Here is a 12,255-nt window from a genome sequence, read left to right as displayed (position 1 = left end):
TCATTCTTTTCATTCCTTCACACGTTTTCTTTTTTTTCTAGCATTTTTCAAGTTCGGTTTTTTTTTTATCTAGACAATTATTTTTTTTTTCCCTCTCAGTAGATTGTTCTTTAATTTCCTGACGTTTTATTTAATTATTCTCTTTTCTCTCTCTCTCTCTCTCTCTCTCTCTCTCTCTCTCTCTCTCTCTCTCTCTCTCTCTATTCTATGTTGTAAAATGTATTAGAGGCATTTTCACGTTTCTAACCTTGTCGGAACTTTGCTAAATGATTAATCTATTTTGTTCGCCGGACAAATTTTCATCATGTCCGTGACGCGAGTTCATGTAAGCCAGTGAAGTTGTTTGAGCCAAAATTCAGTTAGTTTTTATGCATTTTTTAACCCTTTCAGTACCACGCCGCGTTTTTTTTTTTTTTTTTTTCATTCTTGTTACTATTTCGCGATTTTATACAGCTTGAGAAACTTAGGTAGGGGATTAAAATAGTAAAGACTCTGGCCATTAATCTTCTGACCTCCATAGACCCTAATGCAAATAAAATCGGCTGATCATATCCAAAAATCAAGGTAAAAATGCGTTTCAGTATTAAAAGGATTGAAGAAAGAAAAATGCGTCCACTGCTGAGGATTTTTTTTTTTCCTTAGTTTGGAGAGACTCTAGTTACTATTCACCTGCTTTCATCTACTATATTTTGCTTCCATGTTTTATATCTCATTTCCTTAATTGCGGCAACTATCAAACTTAACATTCCAGTACAAAGAAAGAGTCTCAATCCCCTGCTACTCTCTCTCTCTCTCTCTCTCTCTCTCTCTCGATGTAATGATTCCTCTGTATCACACACTCTTCATATCACACACGCTCTATCACATCGCATGCCCCTAATAATTCCCCGGAAGTCGAAATCACTGTAAAATGGAACACATCCCTGGTGCTGGTGGGTCGCAGAAAGTAATTACAGCACTAATGTATTCTATTCGCCTCCAAATTGCTATAATGACACGACAGTAAGTCAATGAAGTGCTTGGATTTGTTTTATATTCATTTCCTTTCGTTTTATCGTTCACTACGCCGTCTGATTTCACTTGTACTTACTTGTGCTTCTTTGTCTTTCTTACTTTGTCCTTGCTATGTCTCCTTTTTCCATGCCAGTGATAGGTTTTTCAGTTGTTACATACGGCCGATGTTGATTTTGTAATAGCAAAGGCATTATAAAACGTAATTGTTGGCGATTAAATAGACTTGTTACCTTTGCGCGTTAAAAGACAGAAAAGATTCCAATACTGAGTAATTTTTAGTCGTTCATCTAATTCGAAATCTTTAATAATCACTGTGAGACATTTGTTACCGCTCCACAGCCACCTTTAAACATTACAGTGGATAAGAATTAATATATACTTTATAATTCCTTTCTTTCTTTCTTTCGGATGCTTATAAAGATTCCAATACTTCTAGTGGTACAAATTTCTCCATATGGCAGTGAAAGAGATGAGATTTCCCTAATGACTTACTACTTATAACCTCATTTAATACGTTTATTCCAGTCACTGTTCAAGTTTATTGCAGTCAGAATAATAAAAAACACTGCATTCTGCTCATTCTAATCCTGCTTTCTCCAAGTCACTTATCACAGAGTCCACCCCTGTCAGAACCTCAAACACACTGCCTTGTGCTCACCTTAACCTTGGCTCTCTCTTCCCTGCAGCGGTGTTGGCGGGCAGCACAGCCATGGCGGTGTGTGCCGTGGTCGGGGCTGGCATCTGCTGGTACAGGTGAGTACAGCCACTTCTCTCCCTCCACACCTGTCAAAAAAATATAGGCACCTAAGAAAACAAGGGAAGCTGCAAAAAATTAGTTGTTATTTTGGGCCACGATGACCAACACGGTCGAATGAGCCCGAAGAAACTAGTTCATATTGCCTTCGCCAGGACCTCATCTGTAGTAGTGTCCCATAAGAGTACGTTTTCTATATGTCTCGAGATACTTCATAGAAAACTAAATTGTTAAGGCTAACCATAGCAAATATTCTCTCCTATTTTAGTATACATGCGAGTAAATGTTTGTCACTGTACAAGTTAGCCTCAGTCTCTTGCGGTAGTTTTATATGGATATAGAGATTCACAGGAAATTTAGAATGATCACCAAGCTTCGTACGACATGCGCAGAGGAGAGAGAGAGAGAGAGAGAGAGAGAGAGAGAGAGAGAGAGAGAGAGAGAGAGAGAGAGAGAGAGAGAGAGAGAGAATAGAAAATAAGTAAGGAAATGTATCACGAAAACTTACTGGATTACGGGAAAAAATGAAAGAAAGAAAGAAAGAAAGAAAGAAAGAAAGAAAGAAAGAAAGAAAGAAAGAGAAAGAAAGAAATGAAAGAAGGAAATGAAAGAAAAAAAGAAAGAAAGGAAGGAAAAATAAAAGTGCTGAAGGCAAGAGGAGACAGAGAGAGAGAGAGAGAGAGAGAGAGAGAGAGAGAGAGAGAGGAAAGAAGGAAAAAATGAAGGGAGGAGAAGGAGAGGAAGGAAAGGAGCAGTATTTCACCTGTCCAGGGAGATAAGTTGATTTCCTCTGGGTGTTCTCCTTCGTCTTCTCCCTTTATCTCATCTCCTCCTCCTCCTCCTCCTCCTCCTCCTCCTCCTCCTCCTCCTCCTCCTCCTCCTTTATCTTCCTCCTTTTCTCATTTGTTCGTTATCCGTTGTCACTGTCTATCTCTGTCTATCTGTCTGTCTGTATGTCAGTATATCAGTATTTGTGTTGTCAATTTGTTTTTATTTTGTCTGGTTATATGTGTGTATGTACTGTTCTCTCTCTCTCTCTCTCTCTCTCTCTCTCTCTCTCTCTCTCGATAATTAACTCGGTGGACAAAAGAATCAATAACTTGCAACACTAATGAGACGCAACGAGAGGATTAGGAGAGAGTAAGACTAATAATATAAAAACTAGTAAAAAAAAATAGAAATAAGAACCAGCTTGTCAATAAAAGAAAAGAATTTGTAAGTGTACGTAAGCTTTGGTAGCGGAATAGGATAAAGGAGGAGGAGGAGGAGGAGGAGGAGGAGGAGGAGGAGGAGGAGGAGGAGGAGGAAGAGAAGGAGAGGGTGGAAAAACAAGGGGAGGAAAAAGAAGGTCGAGAAGAGTCAAGATGAATTATGAAGAGAGATAAAACCGGACTTCCATTATAAGGGTAGAAGGAGAAGAAGGCGTTACCGTGCTGACCTATTTATTCTTCACACACACACACACACACACACACACACACACATATACACACACAGACACACACATGGACTCTTCAAATCATCTACACATACTTGACGTGATTCGGCATTTGAGGTCCTCCTGGTGTTTGTTTGTTGAGATGAACGGATTGGTACAGCCTTTGACTTTCTGTAATTTCCAACAAAAAAATCGGACCACCTTTCTCTATTCAGTATCAAAATCTATCAAACCACACGTATTTTTTTTTTTTCTCTCATAAACAACAGTGATCAGCATTTCGAGACACTTGCATTTTTCTTTTCTTTTTTTTCATGAAAGACGGGAAAGCTGACCAAGGACAACAACAAAATTTTAAAAAAGGCCCACTTTGTTTCCAGGCCCCTTGCAGAGTTGGCAGAAAGAAAGAGAGAAATGTCTTGAAAAATTCCTCTTAAACGAAGTCAAATCATAGGAAGTTAGAAATACAGAAGCAGGCAGAGAGTTCCATAGTTTACCAGAGAAAGGTATGGATGATTGAGAGTATTAGTTAACCCCTTCAGTACCATGACGCGTTTTCATATTCATGCTGCTTAATATTTGGCGATTTTATACAGCTTCAGAAACTCATGTGGGGATAAAAATAGTGACGACTCTGGCCATTAATGTTAATAAAATGGTGTAATGGTACACAAACCATAAAATAAAAACGTGTCCTAATACTGAAGGGGTTGACTTACATTAGTGAGTTGGACAGAAGTCGTCGATTTTTCCTTCGGCACACAATCGTATTGAGAAATCCACAAAAAACAATGATAAAAAACAGCTGAGCATTAAGAGCCATGCCAGTCATCCATGCTAAGCGGTGCGTCATCAGCCTTATCACTCCTGCCCGCTGGTACGATGTGAGGACGTCCGCCACAACACCATGAAATATTAATCAGTGCTGGCTGTCAGGCGTTCGTCAGTCAGAGCGCCGCGCCGACACATTGCTGCAGGATGAAGGTTATCGTATTCATGACTGACCCATCGTCTCCCTCGCTCAGTGGAACCAAGCACAATGAAGATATCTTATGTAGTTGATTCTCTCTCTCTCTCTCTCTCTCTCTCTCTCTCTCTCTCTCTCTCTCTCTCTCTCTCTCTCTCTCTTTCAGGTGTACTTTTTCCACCTGTACTCACCTCACCTGTCACTAATTAAGAGGGAAATAAGAATGCCGTCACTCGCTACAAAAGCCAGAGTGAATTTTCAACCCCCTCCCCTCCAGGCACACACAATAATAGCAGTCTAAAAGTTACGCTAATTGGAATCACGAATAGAAAAGTACTGAAATTTGATTGTGCTAAATACACCACGTCTGTCATGTTACACGGAAGCATTACTGTTGTTGTTGCTGTTGGTGGTGGTGATGGTGGTGGAAGTGATGGTGGTGGTGGTGGAGGTGGTAGTGGTGGTGTTCATGTTCTTGTTGTTGTCCTAGTAGTAGCAGCAGGAGTAGTAGTGGTGGTGGTAGTAGTAGTAGTAGTAGTAGTAGTAGTAGTAGTAGTAGTAGTAGTAGAACCATGCACGGAACAAGACCAATAACAACAGAAACAACAACAACAACAACAACAACAACAACAACTGCAACAATAATAACAAAAACACCACCACCACCACCACCACCACCACCAATAACAAAAACAACACTATTAACATTACGTAGATAACGATGACGATGACGAACTGCACACAACATTTTGCTTTACACAAACGCATTTCATCCCTCACCCTTCATGCGGCGGCAGAGTGTGAAGGTGAAGCAGCCCCGGGTCGTCATTCCAAGTGATTGCCTCAGCCCCTAATGTGTTTGTATAAGTAATTGATTCACCAGAAAGGCCCACAAACACAGCACAGCGTAAACATAGCTCAAGTATTGGTATTAGCATTTGTTTTATGTAATAGCAGTAGTATTAGTGGTGCTGGTGGTAGTAGTAGTAGTAGTAGTAGTAGTAGTAGTAGTAGTAGTAGTAGTAGTAGTAGTAGTAGTAGTAGTAGTAGTGTACACAGCAAAAGTAAGCAACATCAACAACAATAATGTAAACAAGAAAACGTGTGTGTTAGTGTGTGTGTGTGTGTGTGTGTGTGTGTGTGTGTGTGTGTGTGTGTGTGTGTGTGTGTGTGTGTGCGTGCTGGGATGCTGTGAGTCAATATTTGTTTGCTGCTGAATTTTACAGATTCATTAACTGGGTCAATATGTGTTGTGCTGGATGGAGGCCCAGCCCGGCGCCGCCCCGTGTTTCCTACCTGCTTACTCTGCCCCTTCTCTCCTGCCCTCTCTCTCTTTCCTTGTTTTGTTTCATTTTTCTCTCCTTTCGTTTCTTATCATTACTCTTCTTTGTTTATTCCCATATTTCCTTTCCTTTCTTGCTAATTATCATCTTTCCATTTTTTTTCCTTTCCTTAGTTTTTTTTTCAGTTCAGTTTTTTTCTCATCTCATCTCCCTTCTTTCCCTCCCTTTTTTTTTTCTTTCTCACTCCCTTCCATCCCTTCTTGTATTTGTCTCTTCCAGTCCATTTCATCCTTTCAAGCCTCCTCACAATTTCTTTCTCTTTCTTTTCTTCTCTCCCTACCTTTCTCACATTTCTTTTTTTTTCACTTCCTACAATCTCCTTTATCCCCTTTTTGTTCTTTAACCTCAAGTTGCTTCCTCATATCTTGCTTCTTTCATTTCCCTCTTTTTTTTTTTATCTCTTCCTCTAACGCCTCCTTCTCATCTCCTTCCTCCTCTTCTTCTTTCTCCAATATTTCTCCTTCTCATCACCTCCTCTTTAATCTCTCGTGCCATCTCTTGTATTTGTGTATCCGGGTGATGTTTGCTCTCTCTCTCTCTCTCTCTCTCTCTCTCTCTCTCATCCTCCTTTTTTCTGCCTATTGTGAATATTTTCCGACCGTCATTTAGATTTTCCAAGCGTTATTTCCTCTTTAATCAGTCTCCCTGTGTGTTCATGTGTGTCTTTCTGAGTCTGCCCTCTATGTCTCTCTGTTCTCTCTGGTGCGCTGCCTTGGCTTATCATTCGACCGAGCAATTTGAAAGATGTGCATTGAGCGATCGAGCAGTCTTTGAAATCGAGGACGAAGAGGAGATAATGATGATGGTGATGAAGAATAAGGAAAAGGAGAAAAAGAGGAAAAGAAGAAGATGGTGGAAAAGGAGAAAGAGAAGGAGAAAGAAAAAGAAAGAAAAGGAAAATATAAGGAGAAAGAGGAGAAGGAGGAGGAGAAAGAGAAAGAGAAAGAGAAAAAAGAGAAAGAAAAGGAGAATTAGGTGAAGGAAAAAGAGAAGGAAAAGAAGAAGGTGGAAAAGGTGAAAACGAGAACACGAGAACAAAGAAAAGAATAACAATAAATACATTGATAAAAAGTGGCGATATGAAAGAAGAAGAAGAAGAAGAAGAAGAAGAAGAAGAAGAAGAAGAAGAAGAAGAAGAAGAAGAAGAAGAAGAAGAAGAAGAAGAAGAAGAAGAAGAAGAAGAAGAAGAAGAACGAGAAGGTGAAGGAGAAGGAAAAGATAGAGAGAAAAAGAAGAAGGAAACGGAAAAGGGAAAAAAGAAGGAAGAGACGGAGGAAGAGATAGAGAAGATGAAAAAGGAGAACACGAGAAAAAAAAAAAAAGATAAATAGATAAAGAAATGGAGATACGAAAACTAAAGATTATGGATACAGTGGTTCATAATCCTTTCCAAGCATTCATGTAATTTGAAAACGATATATTGCTTTCTTATCCTACACAATGAAAATGATACTAGGAGAGATCAAAGACTGAGAGGACTATTACAATCTATGCATTAATTCCTTTTTTTCGTCTTTCAATCTTCCTCACTCAATCTTTTATTTTATGAGGGTAAAAATGGCTTGTATTTTTAAAGGCTGATCTCTCTCTCTCTCATCAGGTCTGTTTTCAAAAGCCACATAGATGATTAGTCGTGTTCTCGTGAATGTGTGTTGTAGTATTCCTGGAAACACTCGTAAAGGGTTAAGTTAGGATAGGTTAGATCACTTTACAATAGGTTAGGTTCGGTTTGGTTGTGTTGGGTTGGGTTGGGTTAGGTTAGGTTAGGTTTGGTTAGGTCAGGTTAGGTTAGGTTAGGTTTGTTTTGTTTTGGTTTGGTTTGGTTTGGTTGAGTTGGGTTGAGTTGGGTTCGCCTAGGTTGGGTTAGATTAGCTTAGGTTAGGTTAGGTTAGCATGGGTTGGGTTAGGTTAGCATGGGTTGGGTTAGGTTAGATTAGGGTAGTGTAGGTTAGGTTATGTTGAGTTAGGTTAAGTTAGGTCTGGCTTAACATAACATAAATAATAGGATAACAGTTTAGTTTGGTTAGGTTACATTAGTTAGGTTTTAGCTAGGTTAGGTAAGATTTAAGGCTTTTATAAATCTAAACATTAACTAAGGTTGGTGAACTTTTGGGACTATATCATTACGTCAGATTAATCAACACTTTTTCACTTACCATACAGAATACTTGCGATTTTCCTCCCTCTTTATATGTGGCTAGGACGTACATAAAAGTAAAAACAGCAAAAGAAAAGAAATGCATAACTGTCACTATAGTATCTCGAAAACACACCTGAAAACACTAACAAAAATCCATCACAGCATCTTAAAAGTATGCATAAGACGCCACAACTAACCAATAATAGTGTTGCAGGTGTGTGTGTGTGTGTGTGTGTGTGTGTGTGTGTGTGTGTGTGTGTGTGTGTGTGTGTGTATGTTGTGGGGAACGAGGGAGGGAGTGGAACGGCTGCACCATTAACTTGCCAAACATAAACCTATTCGTCAACTTCAGGGTGTAAAAAATGGCATTGCGTTATTAATATACAATTTTAATCCGCAATTTTATAACAAAGCCACAAAGTTCGAGTTCTGATTAGTTTCTCTCTCTCTCTCTCTCTCTCTCTCTCTCTCTCTCTCTCTCTCTCTCTCTCTCTCTCTCTCTCTCTCTCTCTCTCTCTCTCTCTCTCTCTCTCTCTCTCTCTCTCTCTCTCTCTCTCTCTCTCTCTCTCTCTCTCTCTCTCTCTCTCTCTCTCTCTCTCTCTCTCTGTGTGTGTGTGTGTGTGTGTGTGTGTGTGTGTGTGTGTGTGTGTGTGCGTCGCTAAGCTGCCTTAATAAGGATGCAACCTCTATTAATATCATGTTTTTGCTTCATCGTGAAAACATGTGTCGGCAGAGAGAGAGAGAGAGAGAGAGAGAGAGAGAGAGAGAGAGAGAGAGAGAGAGAGAATGTTTATGCCACGTTAAAAGGGACATGAAAGCTGGAAGGTTCTAATTTTTTTTGTTTTTCTTACATGTATTGCGGTTTTTCTTTACTCCTGTTTACTCTGTTTGGAGCCACTTAACTTTCTTTTCGTGTGTGTGTGTGTGTGTGTGTGTGTGTGTGTGTGTGTGTGTGTGTGTGTGTGTGTGTGTGTGTGTGTGTGTGTGTGTGTGTGTGTGTGTGTGTGTGTGTGTGTGTGTGTGTGTGTATCTAGCTCCCTAAACAGTTCACGTAGCCTTTCACCATACAAAACCAACAGCACCACCCATACATTTCACTCCTGAAGCACAATGAATACCAGCAAAAACACATACTAGCTACACCACACCCAGCAGAACCTTCACAGACTAATCACTGAGGGAGATCATTGCCGTAGCCCCTTATACCACCTTGCCTGAATTTCCACTCTCGAAGTAGGCGGTCCACGAGTCTGGCCAATATGGGAAGACTAGCGAGGAATACTGAACGAGATTTCCCACATACGTGCAAGACAAAGGACTGAATAAATAGACTGGAAATGCCACAGTCGTTGTATAAACATGAAAATCAAAAGGCTGACCATCTTTTGCCTGGCTGAGAAATTGTTGAAGGAGGCGGCAAAGAAGGAGGAGGAGGAGGAGGAGGAGGAGGAGGAGAAGGAGGAGGAAGAAGAGGAGAAGGAGGAGTAGGAGGAGTAGGAGGAGGAAGAGATTGAAGACAGGCGACGATGAGGACGAGAAAGACTAAAATAAAAATCAGGTATGGAGATCAAGAAGAAGAAGGAGGAGGAGGAGGAGGAGGAGAATAGGAAAACAGATGGAGAAGAGGGTGAGAAAGACAAAAGTGAAAATAAAAGGGAGAAGGAGATAGAGGAGGAGGAGAAACAAGAGGAGAAAGACAAGACGACAAGAACCACAAGAACCAGAGGAACAACGAATGCAGAGAGAATAAAGACAATGAATACAAAGGAGGTCGGTGAGAGAACATAGAATAACAAAGGAGGAAAGAGGAAAAGCATTGGTTAAAAATAAAATGGCTTATATATTTTTTCCCACCATTTCCACTTCTTTCCTCAGCTGCACTTTGGATTCCGCAAAAGTTTCTTATTTGGTCTTTGGGCAAAACAAATCGAGTGGCGGGAGGGTTGGCAGCGCAGCGGCTCTTTGGGGACTGACAGTGGGTGGCGGGCGAGCAGAAACGAGGCAGTGAGGGAAGACTTTGCGAAAACACCAACCAAGGAGAGAATTGCCAAAGAAAGTCATCATAACATTGGAAATATTTTTGCACGCACTAACATTACTGCCACTTTTCCCATTTTCTTTAAATATTTGTGGTCGTCATGTTTCTGTTATCCGTAAATGTACTAGTGAAAAATATGATGACATGGGAATTATACTTAAAAAAAATCAATCATTGTGTAACATTTTGGGAAAGGTTTTTAAATCGTCACAATTTTCAAATAAGGAAAACTATCTAGTCTTAAGCAAACACGTGTCAAAAAAACTCACTCTCTCTCTCTCTCTCTCTCTCTCTCTCTCTCTCTCTCTCTCTCTCTCTCTCTCTCTCTCTCTCTCTCTCTCTCTCTCTCTCTCTCTCCTCGGCAGCGTTCCCTCACCAGGCGAATTTTTTTTTTTTTTTTGTCATTTACACCTAACTCGAAACACCACGACATGTTGATCAAGGCAGCCATCCCTCTTGCTCTCTTTACTCCCTTAGCCAAGCACATCCCTTTCCCTCCTCTCCCCTTGATCCTCTCTCCTTCCGTCCCCTTACCTGCCACCTCATCTCTCTTAGTTTTTGAGGGAGCGAAGGCGGCGTGGGTGGGGCGACACGACTCTGAGATGTAAACTGTCCCACCAAGGATATTTATGGGTTCGTATTCTGTAGGTAAAAGACCGCTTGCCAATTATGAGTCACTTTTTTTCATGCCGTTCACTTGTTTTTGTTCATGTTGTAAGTGTTCTTGTTGTTCTTGTTGCTCTTTTTTTCTTTATCATTACCATCTTTATAATACTCTTCCTCTCCTCCTCCTCCTCCTCCTCTTCCTCCTCCTCCTCCTCCTCCTCCTCCTTGCACATATAAGCACTAGTAGGCCTATGATGAGAGGTCTTGAGAGTAGAGGATTAGATATACTCGTATGAAGAGTCAGTAGTGGTCTGGCCTGCCTAGGTGAAGAGGCGAGAGATTGGCAAAAAGGCCGGTTTATGATGTTCTGGCTCTGGCGTAGCACTAATGGTCTGAGGCACTTAAGAGGCAAGGCAAGGGATTTTTTCATCTATGAGGAATGAAAGTTAGGGTTAGGCACTATTGATGAAATTCTAAATTAGTATAAGAAATGTATGATGGAAAATTGTATGTATATGTAATTAAGGAGAAGACTGGTGAACTATTTTGACAGCATAGGAGAAAATTGACACACACCCACACCTACCCACCCACACACACACACACACACACACACACACACACACACACACACACACACACATATAGTTTTGGCCTTTTCATTACTCAGGGAAACAGATTATTAGTTTTTCCTCTCTCAAGAGTAAGTGAAGCGCTGTAGGAGGAAGGTAATGGTGGTCTGTGTTAATAATGCATAAGATCAATATGAGCAGAGTTGAATACCACAGTTCCGAATTCCTGCTATGCCACGCCTGGAGGTAAACATGTGTCACCTCCAGAAGGGTAGATATAGCTGGCTGGTGCTCTCTCTCTCTCTCTCTCTCTCTCTCTCTCTCTCTCTCTCTCTCTCTCTCTCTCTCTTATAACAAATACTCTCACTTCATTCATTGACAGTAGACAATAATAAGCATACGTAGGTGATAACATGACGACTGTTACGCCATCACTACTCCAACATGATAGGAGGCGAGGATGGACTTTTACGTAAATAGCGCACAGACAAAACTATCGCCAGATTCGACTTACTTTCCAACTCTCGTTATTAAGCAGGACTCAGGATTTTAAGACAACAGACGTGAATTTTGAGTATAATTGAATGTATATAGAACATTTACATCTAATCTTTTACCCTAAACCAAGAGTAACGCACAGAGCACAATCCACATTATTCGTGACGCAAACAATCCCGCCAAAATCCGACACGACACCAAATCCCCACAGAAACTCCACGATACAACACAAGTCATACTATATATCCTAACTAACTCTTGAAAGATACGCAGATCATACACTTGAGCAAAACTTAACGTGCGACACCTGTAAGTAAGTCCTCGGTGTGTGGAGGGCAGCCCACACCACCACCATCAGCCCACTACAATTCACACCTCAATCCACACCACCTCCACCAATCCCGATCTGCTTCTGCCAGCCACCACTGTCAGGTGTACCTAGTAGGAGGTTTCAAGACATTTTTCGTACCATGACGCGTTTCCATATTAATTCTGTTTACTATTTGGTGATTTTATACAGCTTCAGAAACTTGTGTGTGGGGTTGAAATAATGAAGACTGTAGCCATTAATTTTCTGTCAATGAAATGGTCTAATGGTAAACGAATTTCAAAGTACAAATGTGTCCCGGTACTGAAAGGGTTAAGACAGTCACACGACCAAGAAGGGAGAACTGAAAGATGTGTTTTCTCTTCTTGTCTTAGTTTGTTTTTCCTCACAAGAGCGATGTGGTGGGGTCTCTCGCGCCTTCCACGACAACTCTGCCCGTTCAAGTCCAATTATCAAACGATCTGCTTTTTTCCTGCGCTGTTGTTTTCTTCTTCGTCTTCCCTCCATCCCTCCTTACCTGCATCCTTACCTTCAGTCTTTCCATTCCTTTCCCTCTA

General features: G+C 40.8%; 1 protein-coding gene across 1 annotated transcript in view; it reads left to right on the top strand.

The window, feature by feature from the left end:
* LOC123499504 (neural proliferation differentiation and control protein 1-like) overlaps positions 1 to 12,255 on the top strand; it is a 240,356-nt gene that overhangs the window by 100,964 nt on the left and 127,137 nt on the right. The window contains exon 5 of the mRNA XM_045247557.1: positions 1,701 to 1,767. Within this exon, the coding sequence (XP_045103492.1) occupies positions 1,701 to 1,767 (67 nt within the window). The remainder of the gene's footprint in view (positions 1 to 1,700; positions 1,768 to 12,255) is intronic.

Source organism: Portunus trituberculatus, chromosome 50 (assembly GCF_017591435.1).
Source record: "Portunus trituberculatus isolate SZX2019 chromosome 50, ASM1759143v1, whole genome shotgun sequence".
NCBI lineage: Eukaryota > Metazoa > Arthropoda > Malacostraca > Decapoda > Portunidae > Portunus > Portunus trituberculatus.
This window is presented reverse-complemented; position numbering and strand designations above follow the sequence as displayed.